Source organism: Odontesthes bonariensis, chromosome 18, assembly GCF_027942865.1.
Source record: "Odontesthes bonariensis isolate fOdoBon6 chromosome 18, fOdoBon6.hap1, whole genome shotgun sequence".
NCBI classification, from domain to species: Eukaryota; Metazoa; Chordata; class Actinopteri; order Atheriniformes; family Atherinopsidae; genus Odontesthes; species Odontesthes bonariensis.
The window spans coordinates 17,509,515-17,531,650 of record NC_134523.1 but is presented as its reverse complement, the minus strand read 5'-3'; the positions used below and the strand labels follow the sequence as shown (position 1 = coordinate 17,531,650).

Genomic DNA, 22,136 nt, shown 5'->3' with positions numbered 1-22,136 from the left:
TACATCTTTGGGATATTAATTGAAACTCTACCCCACATCGTTCCATATGTGGACGTTATATAAAGTCAAGGAGTTTTAAAGAACATTATAAAGGGTAATTTTATTCACCCTGATGGCCTGTAGCCTCACGATAACTTGTTTTGATTTATTTGTTGAATAATGTACAGTGTGACATGTTTGAATATGACTCACTTTGTGCTGGCAAGTGGGCGGATGGCAGCTGTGTCCTATATCATACTTGAGTTGGTGATTTAGGCCAAGGTGATTTAGGAGTGTTTGCGTTTGGTGTGTTACAGGGGAAGAGGCATGCTATAGTCAGCAGAACAGGGTTGTGGCTCAGTGTTTGTCCCTGCAATGTGTTTAATGGGCCCTCCATACATAGCGTCTCCCTGGTGAGAGTGATGCTAATTACTGTACAGCACCTTGCCACTCACTCCTGCTGCTCATTGCATGCACACGCAAACAGCAGAAGTGCACCTGCACGCATATGTATACACACACATACACACACGTACATTAAAACAGCGAGGAACACTGCACTAAGATACATCCAAGGAAGCAGGCAGCACACAAGCGCAACCACAAACAAATAAGCTCACACGTTCAACTTGGCTGGCTACAAAAAGCCCACATGGTCACACACCAGCTACACACACCAAAAAGAATAAGGATGCAATACTAAGCATATTTCTGCCCTCAGCATACTTTCAGTTTATTATTACAGCTCCACAGTTGTGTCTTTCTGCTACACATCCTCTCCTTTTTTCTCTCTGCCTTAATTTGACTTCAGATCGAAGTACTCAGTGGAACTACCTACTTACTATAGGCATGAAAATATAGAGTTTTTTCGACAGGGACAGCCTAATTGGTGCAAGTCTCTCTAGACCTCAGAAAATCAGGCTGCCAGTCATGACATCCTGCAGTCTGGATTGACTAAATTTAAGTTCTCAGCACACACACAGTTAAATGTTTGTCTGTGAAACATGAGTAATCATTGCACAACTTTTAATATGAATGCTGTGACTGTAAAACTGACATTAGATATTAGACTTAGATATTTTGCTTATAAAATATATCAACAACTGATGATTGTCACACAGCAAATGTAGAATCACTATTACTTGGGAGACATACCACATCGGCTTAAACATTTCTCAGTGTAAAATTTCTTCGTCTCAGACATCAGTTTGAACTATTTAATCCTTAACACCAAATGTTCTGGTGAAGAAACTATGGGGTATTCATCACTATAACATGTTCAATACATAATCTTCTCAGTTTTGATTACTCAGATGTTATGCTTACGTCTAACACCCCACACATATATATCAGAAGGAAACTGCAGAATCAGACACTATTGTAAAAGGAAAAAAGTCACAAAAAGAAGCACTTTGTTTTTTGGAATTTGTACTTAAACCCTTTGGACTTCCCTTACAGACAGTTTTAAAAAGAGTTTTTAAAAAAAAGGGTAAAAAAGACTGAGCATTTTGCCAAGTGGGGGAATAAATTTGCCAAGAACTACAACTGTAGTTGTACTGTTCAAATACATTCAGGTCAAGATGCTCTGGGCACATGGGAATGAAGCAATCAAGATGTGACAGAAGTGCAGACTTAAGAGGTTTACATGAATATTGTATAAATTCATGAGGAATTTAGTAAACAAATTAGTATTTTTATCTTGTCTCCACATGTTCAAATGCAACAAAATGATAAGTTGTAATGATCATAACACAGCTCTAATTTAAAATAGTACTGTATTACAATAGCTTACAAATGGCTTAATCTATTAATGACCGCGAGGCAAATTCTTTTGGTAATTAGCTTCATCTACTATATATATACGGAATACATACATTAGCTGTATCTCTGTACTTTTCACTTGTAAATAAAATACATAAATATGTTATTTTCTCCCCTCAGAGATATATTTGCCCATCAATTTGGTTTTCTCACCTTGATTTTAACGTCTATTCTTTTTTGTCCCAACTGTTTACCTCCTGGACCTAAATCCAACCCGTCAGGTAAACACCTCATCACCCTGAGCCCTGAAATGACCTCCAGGATTATTCAAGTTCACAGGTGGTGCCTGCGCATCATGTTATAGGGAGCAGATCAACATCTTAAGATATTTTAGCTTGGCTCCACAATGACTGAGCCTCAAATTTTAAACCCTGCAACCATTGAAAGCTTCTTATTCAAATGGATGCAGTGGGGCTTCTTTGTGTTTATGCCTATACTGTAAATGTATGAGCAACTGTATATGTGTGCATGTATCATGCCCATATTAAGGTTTGGAAGTGTGTGGGTAAGACACACACACACACACACACACACACACACACACACACACACACACAGCGTGGTATAAGGCCTTTAAGAGCCGGTATGCGTGAGTGTGTGCCGTCTATGGCTGCAATCAATTACAAAGCGTTGGGGCTGCATGTTCTAATCAGAGGCATAAATGTCAGCTCCTTTCCCTCGCGCACGCTTCCATTTGCATCCATTAATGCAGAGGGAGAAAGAAAGAGCGTGAAAGCAAGTGAAAAAGGGAGATGGAGAAGCTGCCTCGTGTTTTATATGGAGGAGGTGAGAACAGGAAGGATGGTGAAAAACAATGTAAAAAAAAAAGATGGTCTAGCAGCAGAAGCAGCGATAACCTGTCACTGAGGTAAAACTGACGTATACTATATAGACAAGTATATGTTAAAAACCTTTATTTTTTCTCTATTCCCCCAACGCGCCACAGACTGCAAATAATTGTTTGAGTCGCACAAATCAAATTGTGCATGTTATAAATGTGGTCTCATGCCTAAATGCATGCTCATCAGTGCTCAACTTCATTAATGCTCCTGTGGCTGAATGCCAGCAAATAATCTGGAAGCCCATTGACTGTAGTCTGATGATCGTACCCCTGGACACAGGGAACAATAATTCTAGACCTCTGGTGTAACCAGCAGATAACAGATACCAAGGCCACAACTTCCTGTTCTGTTCACGAGTCATTCTTGGACAGCAGATACATTTCAACATAGCGAGTGAAAAGTTAAATGTAACTAAACAATGTTTTTTTTAATTCAGCAAATGTTTTCAGTGTTATTGGCGCTCTCAGTGTTATATAAAACTCGCTCGAGCATAACGAGTCAATTCAGCTTGGACAATATATTTAGAATTTCTCTGTAATTATTCAAAATCGTATATATTTCTCAGGGTCCATGTCATATTTGATTACTGATTACAGATATGCAAGTTATATAATTTTGACTAACTCCTTTTTTAAATTCAAGTAGAGGACTATTAATGTAAACCCTAATGTAATAGGACTGCTGGGTGAATGGTTGAAAAAAAAGGAAAGAACATCTCTAAAACCTCTCTCCTTTCCAGGGAGTATGAAGAGAGAGACGAATGCAGCACGCACACAGACAAGTAATGGAGCAGCAGCTGTGATAGTAATTAGACTTTTATGTATTAAACATACCTTTGTAGAGGGTAAAGAGAAGAGAGAGAAGGAAATGAAGAAAAAAAAAAGCAGCCAGAGGAGCAACAGAAGCATATCTCTGCCTCTCTTCCTTCCTCTTTGTCTCCCTAAACAGCAAAACAGTGAAAGCTATTCCCCCAGCTCTGTCTCAAAAGCTTCCACAGTGATTAAAAGTGCGACAGCAGACACTTGTATACGTCTGCATAGGATGTAAACAGCTTACTCTCCCTTTCGCCGGCTCTCTTAGTCGTTTCCCATGCTTATAGCCTGAGAAAAAGCACCGGGTTCATACAGTTTACAGTTCAGCTCCTTTCCATCCTTTAGAGGACTAATCGACCCTTCTCTTGATTTTAATTGATGCTGCATCGGTGAGCACCGGCTCTTGGATTAGTCTGTGAAACACGTTTAAGCGGTTCCCAGACTAGAGGTTGGGAAAACATCTTGACAGTAAAATAGCAGTCAAGGTTGCCATATAATATAAATAGATAAAGATATATCATAAGCCTGCTGATACACAGTAACTTCCCGTTTGTAACACATCAACCTGGGAGCATTAGGAGCGGATGCAAATTCACAGCCGAATGTCATTTCTTTCTCAAGCGATGTTCGTTTTTATTCTTTGTTTACCTGCCATTTTCTTTGGTGCTGTAGTATCGTGTTTATTCGATTCTTTTTGTCAGGGACGAAGCACATTAATCAATATAACTGTAAATGTGCTGCTGTTAGTAAATGGCTTGTAACTGGACCAGATGTTAAAATATCCATAAAAACAACAAAACATAACAATGTTTAAAGCTAAAGCAAGGAAAAACTGACAGTAAAAGCTTAAAGAAATTTGGCAAGTAGCGTTAAAAGTGAAACATGCCCCTTGCAAAAAGCAGACGATATATAACTATTGAGCAGACATTTAGCACAGGCAGTCAAAGTATAACAACACAAAATCTTTACAGTGATGGACGTAAGTCCAGATGGGGCGCTGTCTGGCTAAAACAGACAAAAAGAAAATGAGAGCAGGACAGGGGAAGCGCGCCCAAACTTGAGATCAGAATCACTGAGTTGTATATTCAGTGGAAGCATGTTTGAGAACTGGGGATCTGTTATTTTGAAAAGTGTCTGGCCGAAGCACGCTTTGCCTCCTCAGGACAAAAATGTCCCCTGTTATACTTAATCCTGTGAATCTGTCTCCAACATTTTTCTGAAATATCCCTGTGTTTGGAGGGAGGTGCCAGTCGCAATCTGACTTTTGAAATTGTGAAACTCGATATGACTTTCTCATATGAGGAAACCATAATTGATAATCACTGGTAGGTTACAGTGATGGTCCATGTAAGCGCTAAAACAAAAAGAAACAATCATCACAAATATCTAATGATAATAAAAAAAAGAACAATCATTGCTAGGTGTTTTGCACTGCTCCTTCTAACTCCTTGATGATTGACACCCTAATTCACATGTGCTGCCTTGTTTGTATGAAACCTGATGGTGGGGCCATATGTTTTACAAGATGAGGTTATTCATAGGTTGTTGTGTTAACCAGGAACACTGCCGAACCTGTCACTTCCTCTTGAGCTGACGTGCTTTATTAAGGAAGGGTAGGACGCCCCTATTTATTCGTGTTCAGTCTGTAGCAGACTAGATCCACCATGCATAAGCTTGTTACATTTGTTCAACTTGTGCTGCAATGGTACAATGGCTTTAGTCAGTCAGTTGTGATGGAATCAGATTTGTTCCTGAGAATAAGTGTGTGGGAGAACAGGGACACATGCCATAATACTGTGAAAAGGCAGACTGCCAGCGCCAAAAAAAAGGGTGATTGCTCATTTATGGAGACTTGTTGTGGTGATATCACAACAATAAGCCTGTTTTTTTTATGGAAGCCTGACTGTCATCCACAAATAAGCATATGCCTGAAATGAGAAAGAAAAAAAGAAGAGTACTCCCATAGCACTGTCACACAGACACACATGGAAACATACGCACTTCGTAACTCCATTCTGTTTGGCTGCGTTTTTGTTTTTTTTCTGTCAGTTTACGACCTAAACCCCCCATTGTTGAATTAACCGCAGAGAGGGGTGGGTGGCTGGAGCCACAGTGCCAGGGCTACGCTGGCCCAGAGAAAAGCCAAAACACAAACTAACTCTTGGCAGGGAATGGGGAGGCAGTATTTTTCCAAAAACTGATTACCTACCCTCTCTCCAGTGCTCGCTCGCTTACTTTCTCTCAGAGACAAGCTGTTCCCTTGGCAGCTGTTTCGACAATGCAGATCCCTAAACACAGGGGGAGATTGGAGTGTATATGCTCGTGTATATACGTCCACGAGAGGGGGAGGGAGAGAGGTCACAAATTCAGGAACCCTCCACATGCAAATCAGTATGGAAACATGCCAGGCTTTTTCTTACTGAGGCCCCGGGGATGCTGAAACTGAGTATGATTAGCACTCAACACCGGTGTCAGATGCAGGAAACCATTCTCTTTCTGAGGGCTTGGCCTATTGTTGGAGCCCCTTCCCTTCAATGGCTGGCCCCATTGTCAGGTCTCTCCAGGTGTAAGCTCTCCTTGTGAAGTACTTTCATCCTTCCAGAAACACCAGCTTCCGCCAGCCTGATAGGTATACATGCACTTCTTCGGGCGATCACATACAGTTAAGCTTCGCTGACATATATTACTTTATTCTCTATACACACTGTTTATATTGAAACGTGCTAATGAGCCCTTTTTAGGGCTCACTGAAGAAAATTTCCTTAAAATTGAGTGAAATGTAACCAGACAAGACACATAATTTTTCTCTGTAAATGGTTATAAGAAAGATTTTGTCATTGGACAATGGCATAGAAGCAGATGGCAACAGAAGGGTGATGTAAACCTCCCACTTACCTTTTTTTTTTTACAGTATTGTTCTAAAATGTAAAGGGACAGGCAACATTTCAGCAACCTAACAAATTGCCTCCCTTACACTCATAAACACTCTACCAAAAGTGAATCTCTCTCGTCTCCCATCACAGCACCTTTATCTCCAAGACCTCCCACTGAGCATGCTCGCTAAGAGCCTTCCTTTGAGCCCCTAATGCACAGGCAATGAGATTAAGGCCGTTGATGTAAGCCTTGAATTACTCACGTTATGAGTTGATTGGCCAATAATTTAATTGGAGTCACATCTATACTTCCCCAGGTTTTCACAGATCCCATCTTCCCTGTCCTTCCTTCTCTCCCATCCTCTCCTCCCTCTCGCTTGAGGCAACAAGAAGTCTGGCTGCCAGCTTTGGAAGCAGGGTGTGACTGTTTCCATGGAGATCGCATAACCGATTTATTAAGGGGGGAAAAAAAGCCTCCCATGCTACCTGTTAAACCATAAAACAATAACATTTCATCTTTTGCAACAGCAGGAAACTGAATAGCCTTTGTTATACTATGGTAATCCTCTATGAATACTCGGTAAATGCTATGAAATCAGACTGAAGTAGATAAATACTGACGGACAGCCCAAACAAGGATGCTGTGGGTTCTGTGTGTAAACAGAGCAGACACGAGAGTAGCTGTTGATTGTCAAATGTTCATCAGCTGTGAGATCTGAGTGGCAGTTGAGGTTGCCATGGTGATCCAAGTGCAACATTCTATGTGACTGAAAATTCATTGCAAATTTAGTCTCAAACTACTTTTATTCGAGAAAAAAAAAGCCTTTGGTTTTCACTGAAAAGCCTGCTATCATTTCGTATTGGAGTCTATGGGACACTTGGTGGTATTACTGTCATTTGCAGACTTCCAGATAAAAAGTGTAAGTTTGCTGACCTGGAGAGAGAAGACATATATTCCAATGTTTTCTTACTCAAGAAAATGATTCCGGTATAGTATAGAATACTGTAAACGCTGCAGCCGCATGTTAGATAAAAAAAATTCTATTCTATTTTTTTTTGCCTCTCCCAATCTGTTGAATATTGTGCATTATGTTTGAATAGGAATGTTTTTTAGCAAAATAAACCCCATAAATAATTTCCAAAATGGTACAATGTATATTTTTTCTTAATTTTTCTTAAACATGTATGATGCATATTAATAGAGCCACATGAAAAACTGATTTCAATCTGGATTTAGAAATATTTTGACTCCTAAACAATTTATAAATTAACATTCCTTGTCTTGTCAGATAAGACTTTCCCAGAAAAATGACTAAAGTACACTTCCCAAAACCATTTTCTTGGGTTCTTTCTGAACATACTCAGCTCAGATTAAGTAGTAGTCAGTACAGAGATGTAGTGACGAAAAGCATCCCTATATGTTAGCCTAATCTTGTGGAGGCGCCTCTGAGAGACTGATGATTATTGGACATGGCAGTTCCTCCCTTCTAGCTCGCTTATCAAGGCTGCCTCTTCCTTTTTTCTGTCAGTTATGAGGTGCCCGTACCCAGTTATTAAGGGAATGCCGACTCTGTGTTTTGGTTCCTTGGTTGCTATAGTGCAGACGGTAACACTGCTATGAAAACATGGCTCATATAGCTTTGAGTTGTTCTCAAGAGAACTAGTACAGGCGGAGAGGGCCGTGCAGTTTTCTGTTCAGAGATCCGATAAGGTACTTGTCGAGATGCAGCACATGAGGAGCGAAAAGGAAGGAAAAGAAGCATTAGCAGATTAACTGATGTGCAAACAGCCTTGGGTACACAGTTGAGGGGTCTCCAGTCTTGTCTCACAACATGGAAGCTAAAGAGTTGATTCTGTTTGACGGCTTACTTCAAAATGAATTTGTGAGGAGTATGTACTACTCTGCAAAATTAGCCTGGGAGACATTATGTATCTATGTCACATACCAAGCAGAGAGAAGGATCCGGATGGATGCTCCCTCTATTGAGCCGGTGGCTTGATGGTAATCACATCTCTGGTTTTCCCTCCCTTCTCTAGCTTGTCTACCATTCTCAGTTTTAACGTTCTTCAGCTGTCAGACTCCTTTGGAAGAAGGCAGCCATCTGCTATGAATCACATCATGTTCTGAAGCAAATGTAACAACACACACACAGTCATGTAAACACAGGCATAGGAAAATGATGGCAGGAGACAAATCACAGTTGCTGGCAGAAACAGAGATTTCCCAATGAGCTGAACATGTTTGACACATACAAAAACGCATACATCCAGGACAAAGCTAGAGAACATACACAAAGGCTTAAAAGCGTGCAAGTAAAGCAAACTGAAGAAAATCAAATATTGTGACATTCAGCACTGAAAACAACACTGAAAGCTTAAAAGTCACTGTAATTATCTATGGCAGCTAGATAAACCCCAGAGGAACTGCTAAGACATCTGTGAGAGCATGTTAAGAAGCAGTCAAAGAGAAAGGTCACCACCTTGATCGTGTCACGTGATAACAAGGGGACAACAGCACTGAGATAACCCAAGAGATAATGCAAAGATAAAACCAGAGACAGCGGCACGATAACCCTCACACAGCACACCGGCAACAGAAAGATGGCATGCGGAATACAGTGATGACACGGAAAACAAATCACAAGCAAAGCACAGCAAACCGGTGATCAGGCCAGGCTTCAAGCATACAGTAAGTGAAGGAGACAGAATAGCTGCTTTTAAGAGTGGAGTGGAGAAACGAGAAACAGTGACAGAAATAACAGAGACAAATGGAGATAACAGGAGAGAGGGAGAGAGAAAAGGGAAACAACATAATCCAATCCAATCCAATTTTTTTTATAAAGCACTTTACAACAACATCAGTTGACCAAAGTGCTGTACAAAAAATAAAAACAAAGAAAATTTAAAAGAATAAAATACAAGAATAAATTAAAAGGCACAAAACAGCAATATAATTTAAAACAATAATAATACTAAAAATAGCAATTTCACATTTCAACATCTCACATCGTGTCAAAAGCCAGGGAGAAGAGATGTGTTTTAAGATGAGATTTAAAAAACAGACAGAGAGGAAGCCTGTCTGACGTGGAGAGGCAGATTGTTCCACAGTTTAGGAGCTGCCACAGCAAAGGCACGGTCACCTCTGAGCTTGCGCTTGGTTTTCGGTACACTCAGGAGCAGCTGATCAGCTGACCTGAGAGAGCGGGAGGGTTTATAGGGCTGTAGCAGCTCAGAGAGGTAGGCTGGTGCGAGACCATTGAGGGATTTAAAAGTAAATAAAAGAATTTTAAAACTTATCCTAAAATGTATGGGCAGCCAGTGAAGTGAAGCTAAAATGGGGGAAATATGCTCATATTTACGTGTGCCAGTTAAAAGACGTGCAGCAGCATTTTGCACCATCTGAAGACGGGCGATGGAGGACCCACTAACCCCCACATAAAGAGCATTACAGTAATCCAGCCTAGTGGTTACAAATGCGTGGATTACTGTTTCAAAGTGTTGCTTAGAAAGAATGGGTTTTATTTTGGCAAGCTGCCTCAAGAAACTCGATTTAACGACTGAATTTACCTGACAGTCGAGCTTGAGATCGGTATCAACATTCACCCCAAGGTTAGTGACAGTTGGCTTAATGAACTGAGAGAAGGAGCCCAGATCTACAAAGGGGGCCCCAGTTGTGCCACCAAAAACCATCACCTCTGTCTTCTTCTCATTAAAATTTAAAAAGTTTATTCTCATCCAGGCCTTTATGTCATCCAGACACCTGAGTAGTGGTTTGACAGAATAAGCGTCTTTCTTTTTCAGTGGGACATAAACACAAGTCAGCACTCACTAGCAAAACTGACATTACGACGCATGCAAACAAAATATTGACACTGCGGAGACAAAAAGGGCAGCTGAGACTTCAGGATCTTTGAGAAAAGAGTTGCTTTGAATGTGCATGACGCGCTCCTTAAAAAGGTGACATTCGGAAATAAACTGCTTATTTTAACATTCTGAGAACTATAGTGAGAAAACAATTACATTCTAAAACGAGGCTGGAGACACTGCAAAGTTTAAAGTGCGAGTTTCATTGTTTGGTAGAAACACATTTGGATCCTTGGAGTGGGTTTATGGGATGTGCTGATGCTTTCTTTTCTTAGTGAAACACTTTGATGGAGAGGCAATGATCTAAAATCACCTTAGAGGGAGCTAAAACACCCATGCGCCATTCATCTACCTGTCTCTTCTCAATTTCTCCCTCTGAACTGCTAACCATCACTTACAACATCTATGAGAAAACTGCCCAGGTAAAAGATTCCTCGCACCACCCGACTATAAGCTCGGCTCTTTTTTTCTTTTCTCCTCCACGTATTTTTCCTCCTGGCCTGCAGAGTATGATTCACAGTGGTCTCACTTACAGGACGGGTCTTTAGGGCTCAGCCCTTTCTGATGTTAAATAAAGCAGGCAACCCCCCCCCATTCTTCTTAAGGCCCTTCCTCTCTTTCTGAGAATAGAATAAAAGGTTAATGATAAAGTGAAGGCTTGTCCGGTTGAAAGGCACAAAAATACAGACACATGATTTTTTCTTAAAAAAAGCTGTTAGTACAATCCACAGGTCTGGATAATCTGATGTAAAACGTTATTGCTTTTGTCATCACCTCCTCTTGCATGGATGTCCACGCACAAAGCCTCACGGGAGCAGAGACGGTGAGATGAAAAGGATGAAAAGGGACGCATCACTCTGGCTTTCCTCTTCCTCATTAGGCAGAATGAGCAAGTGACTTGATGTTAGAGAGAGCTGATCATCAACTCCAGCCCCGATCTGCCCTGATCTGCTCTGCCTGGGCTCTCGGCTCCCTCTTACCACAAACCTCTCACATATGATTGAAGCCACGGGAAATGGAAACAGGCAGTATAATTTCACATGGCATACCCATGGAATTCATTCAGAACGCATATAGGGAGGGAAGTAGAGTGCAAGATGGGTTGCTACGAAAAGAGGAAAGTAAGGGAAAAGAAATAAAAGAGGATTTTGAATAATGAAAGGTGTAGTGATGGCTTGATGAAAGCTTGCCATAGAAAAGGGAGCAGGTGTGTATTACAGTATTTATTTAAAGTGAAAAGGGTGCAGTTAAAGAAATCAAAGAGCACCTATATTTAATGCCATGTAAAAACTTAATTATAGCTAGAAAACAGACATCAAGGAATAGAAGTAATTACACTGGTCTGTCTTATTTTGCAAATGCTCTTTATGCAATACTACAGAGCAGAAAGTACAACCTGTCATTTGTTCATCTGCAACAGACACAGCTGATTACAGATATGTCTTTCAGTTTCTGCATTAGCATTGATACAAGCCCCAAACTGATGGTGCTGCAGCAACTGAAGCTACCATTAAATATGAAGTACGTAGTTTAGAGAGACTCTCGGGCAAATGGAATGTGAAGTCATACAACCGTGTAACTGGATGTAAGCGGTATCTTGAAGTCGGCATGTGCACTAACGCTGCTGCACTGGGTCGGTTTCATTAATCAAATTAAATTTTTCTACTAAATTAAATGTGAATTTTAAGGCCCTGCATTTTAATAAAGTCACTGTGCTTTTGAGCAAGTAGTGACAAACTCACACTATCTCAGTGCTCCCCCCCCCACATCATGAGCATGGCGCAAAGGACACTGTGATGTCTTCATTGCACAAATGTTGGTTAAAATTAGATTTAAAACAAATTAAAAAATCACTTTGCGCAGATGAAGCCCATCAAACACTGCTGTTACACTCAGAGGTGTGTGCATGACTAGAAAACTGCAGCCAAAAAATACAAAGAAAATACAAAATTCTTCAAATAGCATTCAAAGTATACCTCTCAGACACATTTATTCCTTATAATGAGAACAAAATTTTAGAAAAATAATATCTGCTGCATTCATGTATGCAGACTGTTCAACTAAATCAGTCCAAATAGAAAGAGCAACACATTCTGTGATACAACATGTATTTCTGTTCCCAATCGAATTCTATGCAGTTTTTTGTTTTCATTTTCAGATAAGGTCTTTCTGAGTGCGTAAGCAAGCCCACTACTGTCCTCTATCATCTGAAGTGCCTTTGAAAAACTCTGCCAAATGCAAACCTGGAGCATCAAGGTTCCACTATTAGCAGTACATCTGCTACTAATGGCAAATAATAAGAGGAACTCTAAGAATGGCTCTTAGGGTTGAGCTTTAAAAATGAGCTCGATGGAGGAAATGCAAGGATGATGGTATGAGGAGAACATACTGTGGCCGGCATTAAGGAATCTAATCCATGAGTTAATGTGTATGACTGATGAAGACAAATTGAAATGGGTCAGCTGAATCAGGGAAGAGAGGAAGTCTCCGACAGAAATAAGAGTGAATTGCACCCAGATTCTGGTAACATGTTTAGGAGGTAGTTATTCAGTTAAATCCCATTTAAGCCCATGGCTGTTGGAAATTAAATAGTACTGGTAAAAGAATGCACCAAAGATGCTTGGTGAAAGCTTTCTTTAACACTGAAGCTGCGCCATTGATTTTCCAATACTCACGTCTATTCACGGGTTGTCTTCTCAGGCCCGGCTGAGTAAATTAATGCAAAGCATTTCACCTGGTCTATGTGTGTCAGTGTTGAGTATGGAAGCCCAGTCCTTTGAACGCTGTCTCTGCAGGCCTGCTAATTGAGCCAGATCAATTCACAGAGACAGCAAGCAGGTTGGCACAGTTGCCACATCAAAGAGATTCTAATAACTGCACACTGTGGCCATTACCAAGCCTGAAAAAGCCATATTTATATTTGCTTCAAAGCAAGCATGGCAGCACTGAACATACTGAGAATGTAGGCCTTGAGTGTTCCTTTTCAAGCCGATGAATTAGACACAAGGCCATTTTGGAGCAATTTGCGAATAGAATAGACACTATTCACACATACATAAATACAACCATTCAAATTGTGCTTTAATTGGATCCATTTTTCTGGCGAGAGTGGAAAGCAATAAAATAATGCATGCAAAAAGACCCTAATGACTGGCTAATATTCTTAAAGAGGAAACTGCAATAATGCTCAAATGTATCTTTTATGTTTCACACAAAAGCAGTCATACATTACTCTATTGGTGTGGGTCAATGTCTTAAATAAACATAATACTTTAGAGCATTTGGTACGACACAGCTTTAAGGCAACTGGTACTAAGTGGAGCTTTGCAAAATAAATATATCATAAAGGTAATTAAAACCAAGCGGAGCCTTTGCAGTAATAAACAAAACTTTATCTATGTATCTTAACTGTATCACCACAGGAGCAGGAATGATGGCTTGAATTGGAAATTAGAAAAATATCAAAATGCAAAACAGTAACAGGCAGTTGTGTCAGCAGTGCAACAAAACATGCCTTTAAGTACCAAGTCTGATTCTGGTAAATGAATGACTCAGGTTTAACCCTGAGGCTCCTTTAGTCAAACTGCTTGGAATCCTCGACCTAAAGGTTGTAGATCAGCCTTTATAGGAAGCACGTAGAGGAGTTTGTATGAGGATTAGGTTAGGTATGGTTAGATCTTTTCCTATGTTTTTGTACTATGTGGACTGAGCTATGCGCATATCCACCTTTGGTAAACTCTGAGGGAAAACATGTATTAGTCACCACCTGCACTACATAAATAGAAGCTTTACTCACAGTACTCAGGTTGGTTTAACTTGATCTAGTCTTCCATTTACACAGCTGGCCATTAGTTTGGTAACATGTAAAAACCCAGTAGGTGGGAGAGGGTAAATGTTTTATTTCTTGTCAAAGTTTTACCTGTAAGAATATGGCTGTTTCCTGGATAAAAGGTATCCTAGTGTAATCTTGATTAATATCGTGCCATCGAAAATTAAAGCAGACGCTACTCAGCCATTAAGTTCTGGCCACCATGACTCTGATCTACAGCAGGATTAGTTATGATGACGCTGTCTGTCGACAGTTATCCCTTCATCCCCATCTCTTCACGAATCACTTTTTCACTCACCTCTCTCTGCCTGATGAGTGATAAGTCTGGAACGTTGTTCATTAGTGCTGGCCTGTCTCCTGCTCTACAGCCTGTCTGAGGTGACATTATGGGTGGTAGAGCTCTCACTATCGCTCTGCAGCGCTCTTACTTTTTCCCCAATGTCTCACTCAGTCTTTCAATTCCATTTTCTCACAATCTTTCCAACCTTTTTTTTGCTCCATCTTATTCTCCCCTCCCCTTCAACTTTCCGTGTCTCCGTTTCTCACTTTCTCTCACGCTCACGGCTCGGCACGTCTCCGCGTTGCTCTGCAAAATAATTTACCACACGCAGAGCTCCCGCGGATGATTGAAGCGTAATTAGACAGCGGAGACAGTGGAAGCCAACAGAGGTGCTTGGGAGCCAGTGCTTGTCAGATGGTCCAGCTCACTCTCACTGGCTTTGCCCTTCAAAAGTATCACTTCTGCAGGAGGAACAGGGAGGGGATGATGAGCCGAGCCACCGCAGAGCTAACTTCAGCGCAAAAAAAAAAAATACATTAAAAAGTGATTCCATCATTTTAATGAGTCACATCATCTCACTGCACTGCAGATATTTTCTCAGGTACCAAGATTTTTTTCCAGTTGAAACACCTTTCACAATTATAATTAAAAACTAAGTGCTCTAAAATTGTATAATGTATAAACACAAATGTTCACAACGTAAACATGCCAACGTCATGCAGAGCTTTTTGCTGGGAGACGAGCTTGAAATTTGTCTCGCAGAGTGTCTGAAAGCCATACTATCACCTTGGTGAAGTAAATCAGAGCTTGAGGTGCTTCTCAAGAGCTTAAACTGAAAGTGAAGGATTTACATGCTCTACTTATGTGGTGACAAGCATTATTCAGATCCTTGCATGCTGTATAGAAATGCAGAGCCTGGTTGGCAAAGAAAATATGGAAGGAATGAGTTGCTGTGAGTGACTGTAATCATTAGGATGCCAGTGTTGATGGCAGCCACAGAGGGAAAGTGCTGATCATCTCACTGACACCATATGCTTTGCCAACAAACAATGAAGCGGATGTCAGAGGGGAATTGACATTGTATTCAAGGTGGCACACATTGCATGAAGAGGGGTGCGATGCTGCTGAGTGAGCACCTGTATCCCCAAAGTCTGTCCAATTATTCTGCTCTATACGTGGTACACTGTATTCCCACAGCATTTTCTCCAGATTTAACCTATGATGCCAGGGAGGAAGGCCTTACTAGGCTAGCTGTTGTCAGCAACCAACTGCAACGGTACCATCAGCCATCCCTTTGATTATCGCCCAGAGGTCACCCTGTGTTCAGCCAAAGCGTGAGGTCCTGGGTGTCAGCAGAGGCAAGATGTCAGAGGAGTCACCTTTAAAGGATAATGAGAGGACTGCTGACTGACTGCAAGTCACCTGGGGGTGGGGGTGGAGGTGTGGTGAGGGTGGCGGTGGGGGCTATGCTTTTCACATGAATATAAATGTGATATTGACAGGAAATCTTCCCCTGGAGAGCGAGAAAGGAAAATACAGCAGAGGAGACAGAGCAAGTGAAAGTGAGCAAATGTGAGAACATGTGAGAAAGGGAGAGCACTACTTCGTTTCACACCGTTAAACCAACTGAAGCTTCTGCTGGTGACTATTAGTTGATGGACCAGTGTTTGCTTTATCTCACAATAAACATTTAGATTAACTACATTAAGGTATTTTATCGGTGCTTTTAGCATATCTTCCCTCTGGTTGGGAAAGTGAGAGGAGAGCAGCGCCTTTCTGTCTGCTTGTCGCTTCTATGATCCCAATGAATATTCGCTATGATGGAGACACTCAGCACCACAGGCTTCATCTCCACTGCTTAAAACAAGGAATCCGTTAAAACTCTTCAACACTGAGACCATTTCTTTGTTTGGCACCTTAGATGTTGGAGTCTTCACTTTATATTGGAAAAAACATATATCTAACTCATCGGAAATTAAATCAAAGAAGCAACTTTAACAAGGCCTTTGAAGGAAGTAGATGATTGAAACAACACAAAGTGCACGCACCTTTATGAGTATCAGGCTTTTTAGTCAGATCCAGAGTTCATATTTGCCACAACTATGGCAAAGCACAGCACAAATGATGTTGTTAAACTCCACTGGATGTTAGTTTCTTTTTCTTATTCAAGGATGTCTGCACTGAAATATGTGGGGGAAAAAATAAAGAATAAAAAAAGACAGCTTTGTTTTCATTCGGCTCTTATCAGCAGAAGCTGACTGCAGAGAGAATAGGGAGGATGATTTCCATAAAGACTGGCTGTTGTCTGAAAGCAAGCAGCTGTCAGGCGGAATTACCTCTCCGACACAGACACCACAATCGAGGGCGCCCTTCCCATAATTCAGTCTGATTGGCTCAAGGGGAAAATGGCAGCCTGTGGAGAGTGAGGCGAGCGGCTGGTTGACAGGTTTGCATCTGCGAAGCTAGACGCACCGTTTGCCTGTTATCATTCTGTCTGCTCAACGTGTCAGTTTTCTCACTTTGGAAAGCTACCTGAACAAAGTGGCATAGAGAATAGAGTCCACAGTGCGAGGAGGCAAATACGTGCCTGTGCTCTGTTTAACAAACACGCACACACAGACGAAAGGCAGGGGGCTCAAACAAAGCCAGCTAAAGTCTCATAAATGACATAGTTTTTGATAATGTATGTGATTTATTCTTCAGTGTCATTTCCTAAGACACTAACTTTAAGAGTTGCGGCACTTTACCATTCTAGTGAGGGCACATAGTGATCACAATGTCGCAAATGCATTTCATTTCATCTTTAAAATTCAATAAACTTCAAAAGGCAATAGTTTAATTTAATATGCAATGCATCCTCTTATGTCAACAAAATGCCATGCTGTATTACTCTTGTAATCTTTCACATATCAAGCAATGACTTGTTTTAAAGCATCACTGTTAGAAGGCTTGACATTTTAGCCGAGATGTTTCTTTGCAGAAGACAGAGGGGGATATCAAGACCACTTCTGTCTCCATAATGTATTAGAATCATGCTAGGTAATCACTTCCTGGGCAAAGTTTCTGCTGTGTACATACTCTCATCGTACTCTTTGTATGAAGGTGAAAATTCATGTCCTCTAAGCTTAAACAGTTGCCATAATATGAGGTCAAGACACATGAGTAGAAGTACAACTCACAATGACACAATCGTACGTATTTGTGCTTATTAGGACAAAAAAAACCTTTGTAACCTAATATCTGTATGTGCAAGCATGCACCCAGATATATCTCATGCACAGAAACTTACACACTTTCATATACACACACCAACTGTCCTCTCCTATGCTAAGTGCTCTTATCTGTGATTCGTGTAGAGGTGAGTGACAGGGAGGGAGGTGCAGGGGGAAGTGTCCTTTAGGTGTCTTAATTATGGCTCTTCTCCTCCCTCTCGCTGTCACCATCCCCAGGGGAGGGCGAGACAAAAGGAAGGCAATGTTTCATCTCTGCTGCCTTGGTATTTCAAATTCCGAGGGGAGTAAGAGAAGAAAGACAGCAGGCTGTTTCTTGAGTCGAAAGAAGAGAAAATCAAGTGACGTTTCCGTTTTCCTTCTGTTTCTTGCCTCCTTCGCAGCTGTGTTTAAAATAAGGCACATTAATAAAAGCGTTTTAATGGCGGCAAGGCAGGAGAAAAGGCGCAACTTGATTACTGTGACAGTTTTATTTAATGAGCTCAAAGCCTCTGGCTCCGACTTTCTATTCGTTTATTACTTTGTTGTGGAGAGATATATCTGACAAAATTGAGCAGAGGGAAAGAGAGAATGGGACTGAATTTTTCTTATTGAGGAAGTCGTCAGTGGTGTTAGCAATCGTCTTTGTGATTTACACTCTCCTTCCAGCTCACCTGCGCTTTCATCCAGGGAATGCTGGTTTGTCTTCAGAGGTTTGGGTTTTGGGGGGGGGGGGGGTCAAAGACACCTTGGAAGGGAAACTCACCCAAAAACAACATGCTGTGAATTACTGATGCATTCAATCAATTCTGGCAGGGCAAGGATGCAAGTTTAAATATGGTTATGATTGTGTTCTGAGGGAAAAAAAACATGGCCAGAGAGAACAGCATTAAACATAAAAAATGGAAGGGGGAGGAAGTGATGTGGAGGCGTCAGGAGGAGGAGCCGGTGGAGTGATGGTAGCGATACCTGGTAAAGAGACATTAGAGAGATGCAGAGGGGAGTCTATAAAAGCAAACTACTCCTTAATGTCTCTCACAAGTGTGATAAAAGCACAGAGCTGCAGCACATAATGCCGGCCTTTCCATTTGTGTGAACAGAGCAAGGGAGCATTCAAAGCTAAACTATTGTACACAAATGCTAATAGAAAATGATTTGGTGAATGTGCTCACGCACACACACGAAAACAAAGATTTTTAAAAAGGTCAGCTCTTTAGTTTTGGGACACAAGATCCCTCTCTAGAAAATATTGACTGAAAGAAAGCGGGCAATGCAACGTGCAGCCCTAAAATGAGACGGACAAAGATCTTATCTGTATTCTGAGAGCCTGCCCTCTTATAAATATTGGAAGAAGGACACTAGTGGGGATAGGAAACAGCCAAATGGTGCATTTGAGAAATGGCACACCTGAGCACCGCACGACATATCATCTCCTCCTGCCAGATCCCATCTCATTTGATCAAAATAATTGCCACCTTCATTGTTATCATCAATTCTGTCATCTTCACTGGCATCATTCTCCATCTCATCATGCCTTCCATGGCTTCAAGGGGGGGATTTTTTGGATCAGATCAAATGCTTACATCCCATCTGAGAAAATCACTCATGGTTTACCCTCAAAGCCATCACCATATTTATTGCTTCAATGCAACTGACATTTTCCGCACCTATTTAGATATTCTGACACAACAAAACATTTCATTGGCGCAAGAATAGGTAGGCTTATGCAGGCTTATGCAGGCTTGTCCATCTCAAGTGTCCAGAAATAGGGGCCTGCTGTGTTTTAGTAAATGGTGAGTCTCTGTGCGGTCAACAGGAAAATGGAAAAGTAAAATATAAAAAAGAGAAAAGGACAGTACGATCACCGCTTCTCCGAGACTGTGGGCTGCCAGACACAAACAATGTCACTGAAATCCTCATCAGTTTTTTCATCAGACAAAATGTCAAAATGTTAATACAGGACACAAGATTCTATATTTAAGCGTTGAATTAGATTATGCCCTGGTCGTGTGTAGTCTTTCCATGTAAGTCTGTCGACACAGCTCTCATTGAGCAACTAACTAGGGCTCTCATTGTGCGACGGAAACGGCTCTTCTCATCTGCTTCCACTTTAAAACGCAGTAAAGCTGCACAACAGTGGCTGGTCAATGCTCAGAGAGAATAGGGTCAGCTCACACACTGGAATTCTGTGATGCAGCACGCATTCGTACCCTTGTATACGACACAACAAGCCCACATCACCTCTTGAATCAAGGGACTCTCACTTGCCACATCTTGTCCTTTCACAGAGTGTCAAGACGAACTAGACCTACATACAACAAAGTCCCCTCACAAAATGTCATGTAACAACACTCAAATGCAGTTAGCAGCCCACCTTCAAGAGTCTTCTTATATCAAAGTGAACACGTTTGTCATTAAACTGCTAAGTGCTGTGAAAAATGATTTCCTATAAAAGTGTTTAAAGTCAAAAGCAGTTTGTATGTAGCAGCATTTAGATCCATCCAGATCTATTTAGTGTGTTAAATGTAGAATATTAATTCCCTGGAGGGAGCTGAAGGAGTAACAAAGTGCGAATGATAATGCGCAAGGAAGTGACGCCGTTTAGTTTTTATCTAGAACTTCTTACCTTGGCCATTTGGGCCTGCACCCCAGTGGCTTTGAGAGATGACACGGCCTTCTGTGCTGCAGCCGGGCTGTCAAAATCCACAAAGCCATAGCCTGGAGAGTGAACAGAGCAGAGGGAGAGAAAGGAAAAAATAGACATTAGTTTGGAAAAAATGAAGGCAGATGACTAACAAGGAGAATGACAGGCACTTGGTAATTGTAGCAGTAATAGGTTGGTAACATGACTACAGAGGCTGCCAGTTCTCATATCTGGTGAGCACTACATTGTTTGATAATTAGCAACACTGACGTTCATAGGGGGGATGCTATGCATCTTAATTAGTAGCATGGATGAGCGATTTAGTAATAACAAACCTCGGCACCCTGCCCACCTCTATCTCCACACACACAGACAGATTCACACACAGTTTCACACACTCTGCAAACATGCATAAACAAAACCACACTGAGGAGCTATCTGTGGTAGTTTGGGAATTAATGGCAACTCATATGCATTCATTCAGATTAATGTAATGATAATTTATGAGAAGTTCACGATTTGAAACCAGTGATGAAATAATACTGCGCACACTCACACATGTGTAGATAAGCATCAATTAATTCTTCAAAACATCACTTTTCACTTGTTCAGCCTTTTGATTTCTGGAGACTGTGAAGCTGGCAGGCCCACATCGTGTTCCTCAGCGGCCGGCATATTAACACAACCCCATTTCACTGCCTCCATAATCCTCTCCCCGGTAACAAATCTCTCAAAGGTTGACAGCATACCAGAGCTGCTGCCATTTCTCTCTCTTTCTTTCTTCAACTCCGTCTCTCTCACATACTCATAAAGACACTATTTCTCACAATTTAACCTCTCCGTTCATCTTCTTCTGTCCTTCTCTGCCTCGGAAACACTCTCTCTCTCTCCGTCTATCTCTCATATTTTTCCCGACATTAACAGCCACCAGCACCCCATCAGTGGAGGGAAGCAGGGGGAATGAAATCTGTGGCTGTGATTTATGAGTTATTGTGATCCCAACGTTCTGCGGGATGTATCGGAGACGGGGGTCACGTCTGTGTTAATTAAAATTTGGTGGTGGATTAAAAGCAGTCAATGGTGCCCTCTGATCCACTGTTTCAGAAGGAAAGTGTAATTAGAAAAGGATAATAGCTGTGAGAAGTGTGTGGGAGGGGTGAGTTAGGGATTCGCTATAATGGTTACCCCATCAACTTACTGACGATCGTGTACTCGTAAATAGACACCTTATATTCTCAACATGCATGTGCGCAGTTTAAACAAACAGCGGCAATTTTACTTTCACTGTCGTTTGAGGTGTGCACTGCGGTGAAGACGGGTCATTTTCCTGCTGGATGGCTGTGAGAGAGCGTGGGGTAATGTGAAAATCATAACCTGTGGCAAAAGAGAAATCGAGCGCAAGGACTGATTAATGGCCAGCTGTTAGAGTGAGGCTGGGAGGGGCGGCTCTTTAATTGTGGAAATATGAAGAGCCAGAGTAATATGTCCAGATTCAAGTAGGCAGTCATAAGGAGAACTGGAGCTTTCTTTCAAGGATTGCTTTTCAAGCATCTGCAATTATACAACGCAGGCATCCATTTGGTTACATTAGATGACGGACAAATCTGCAATTGCAAGAGCAGTGCGGCTCAGTTTATCCAAGAAAATTAAAAACTACCTATTCAAATATTTGGGATTCTGTTTTTCTTTCATCTTCAAGGTCAATGTTTTGGATATTTACCCCTCCTCATATTCGATATTCATCACATCATTATTTGCTGTGGTAAACTGACAACAGCACGTCTTTGATTTGATGATGAACTGGTAATATAAAGTGTTTCTGAAGATGTTGAACCATCATACAGATGTGTCCAGTGGTCAGAAGAAGTATTAAGATACTTCTGCAGCACTTCTGATTTAGTCAATTATCAGTTTACTTTTCGCTCTTTACCTTCTTACTTTACCTCTGCACTTTGGACCAGCATTTGCATCCTCATTCAACCG

The 22,136-nt window shown here is 41.2% G+C and overlaps 1 protein-coding gene across 5 annotated transcripts in view; it reads right to left on the bottom strand.

Annotated features, from left to right (window-relative positions):
- Positions 1-22,136, bottom strand: part of LOC142367399 (RNA-binding motif, single-stranded-interacting protein 3) — a 290,810-nt gene that overhangs the window by 108,090 nt on the left and 160,584 nt on the right. For all 5 annotated transcript variants that reach the window (XM_075449363.1, XM_075449359.1, XM_075449362.1 and 2 more), the window contains one exon: positions 20,136-20,227. In XM_075449363.1, the coding sequence (XP_075305478.1) occupies positions 20,136-20,227 (92 nt within the window). The remainder of the gene's footprint in view (positions 1-20,135; positions 20,228-22,136) is intronic.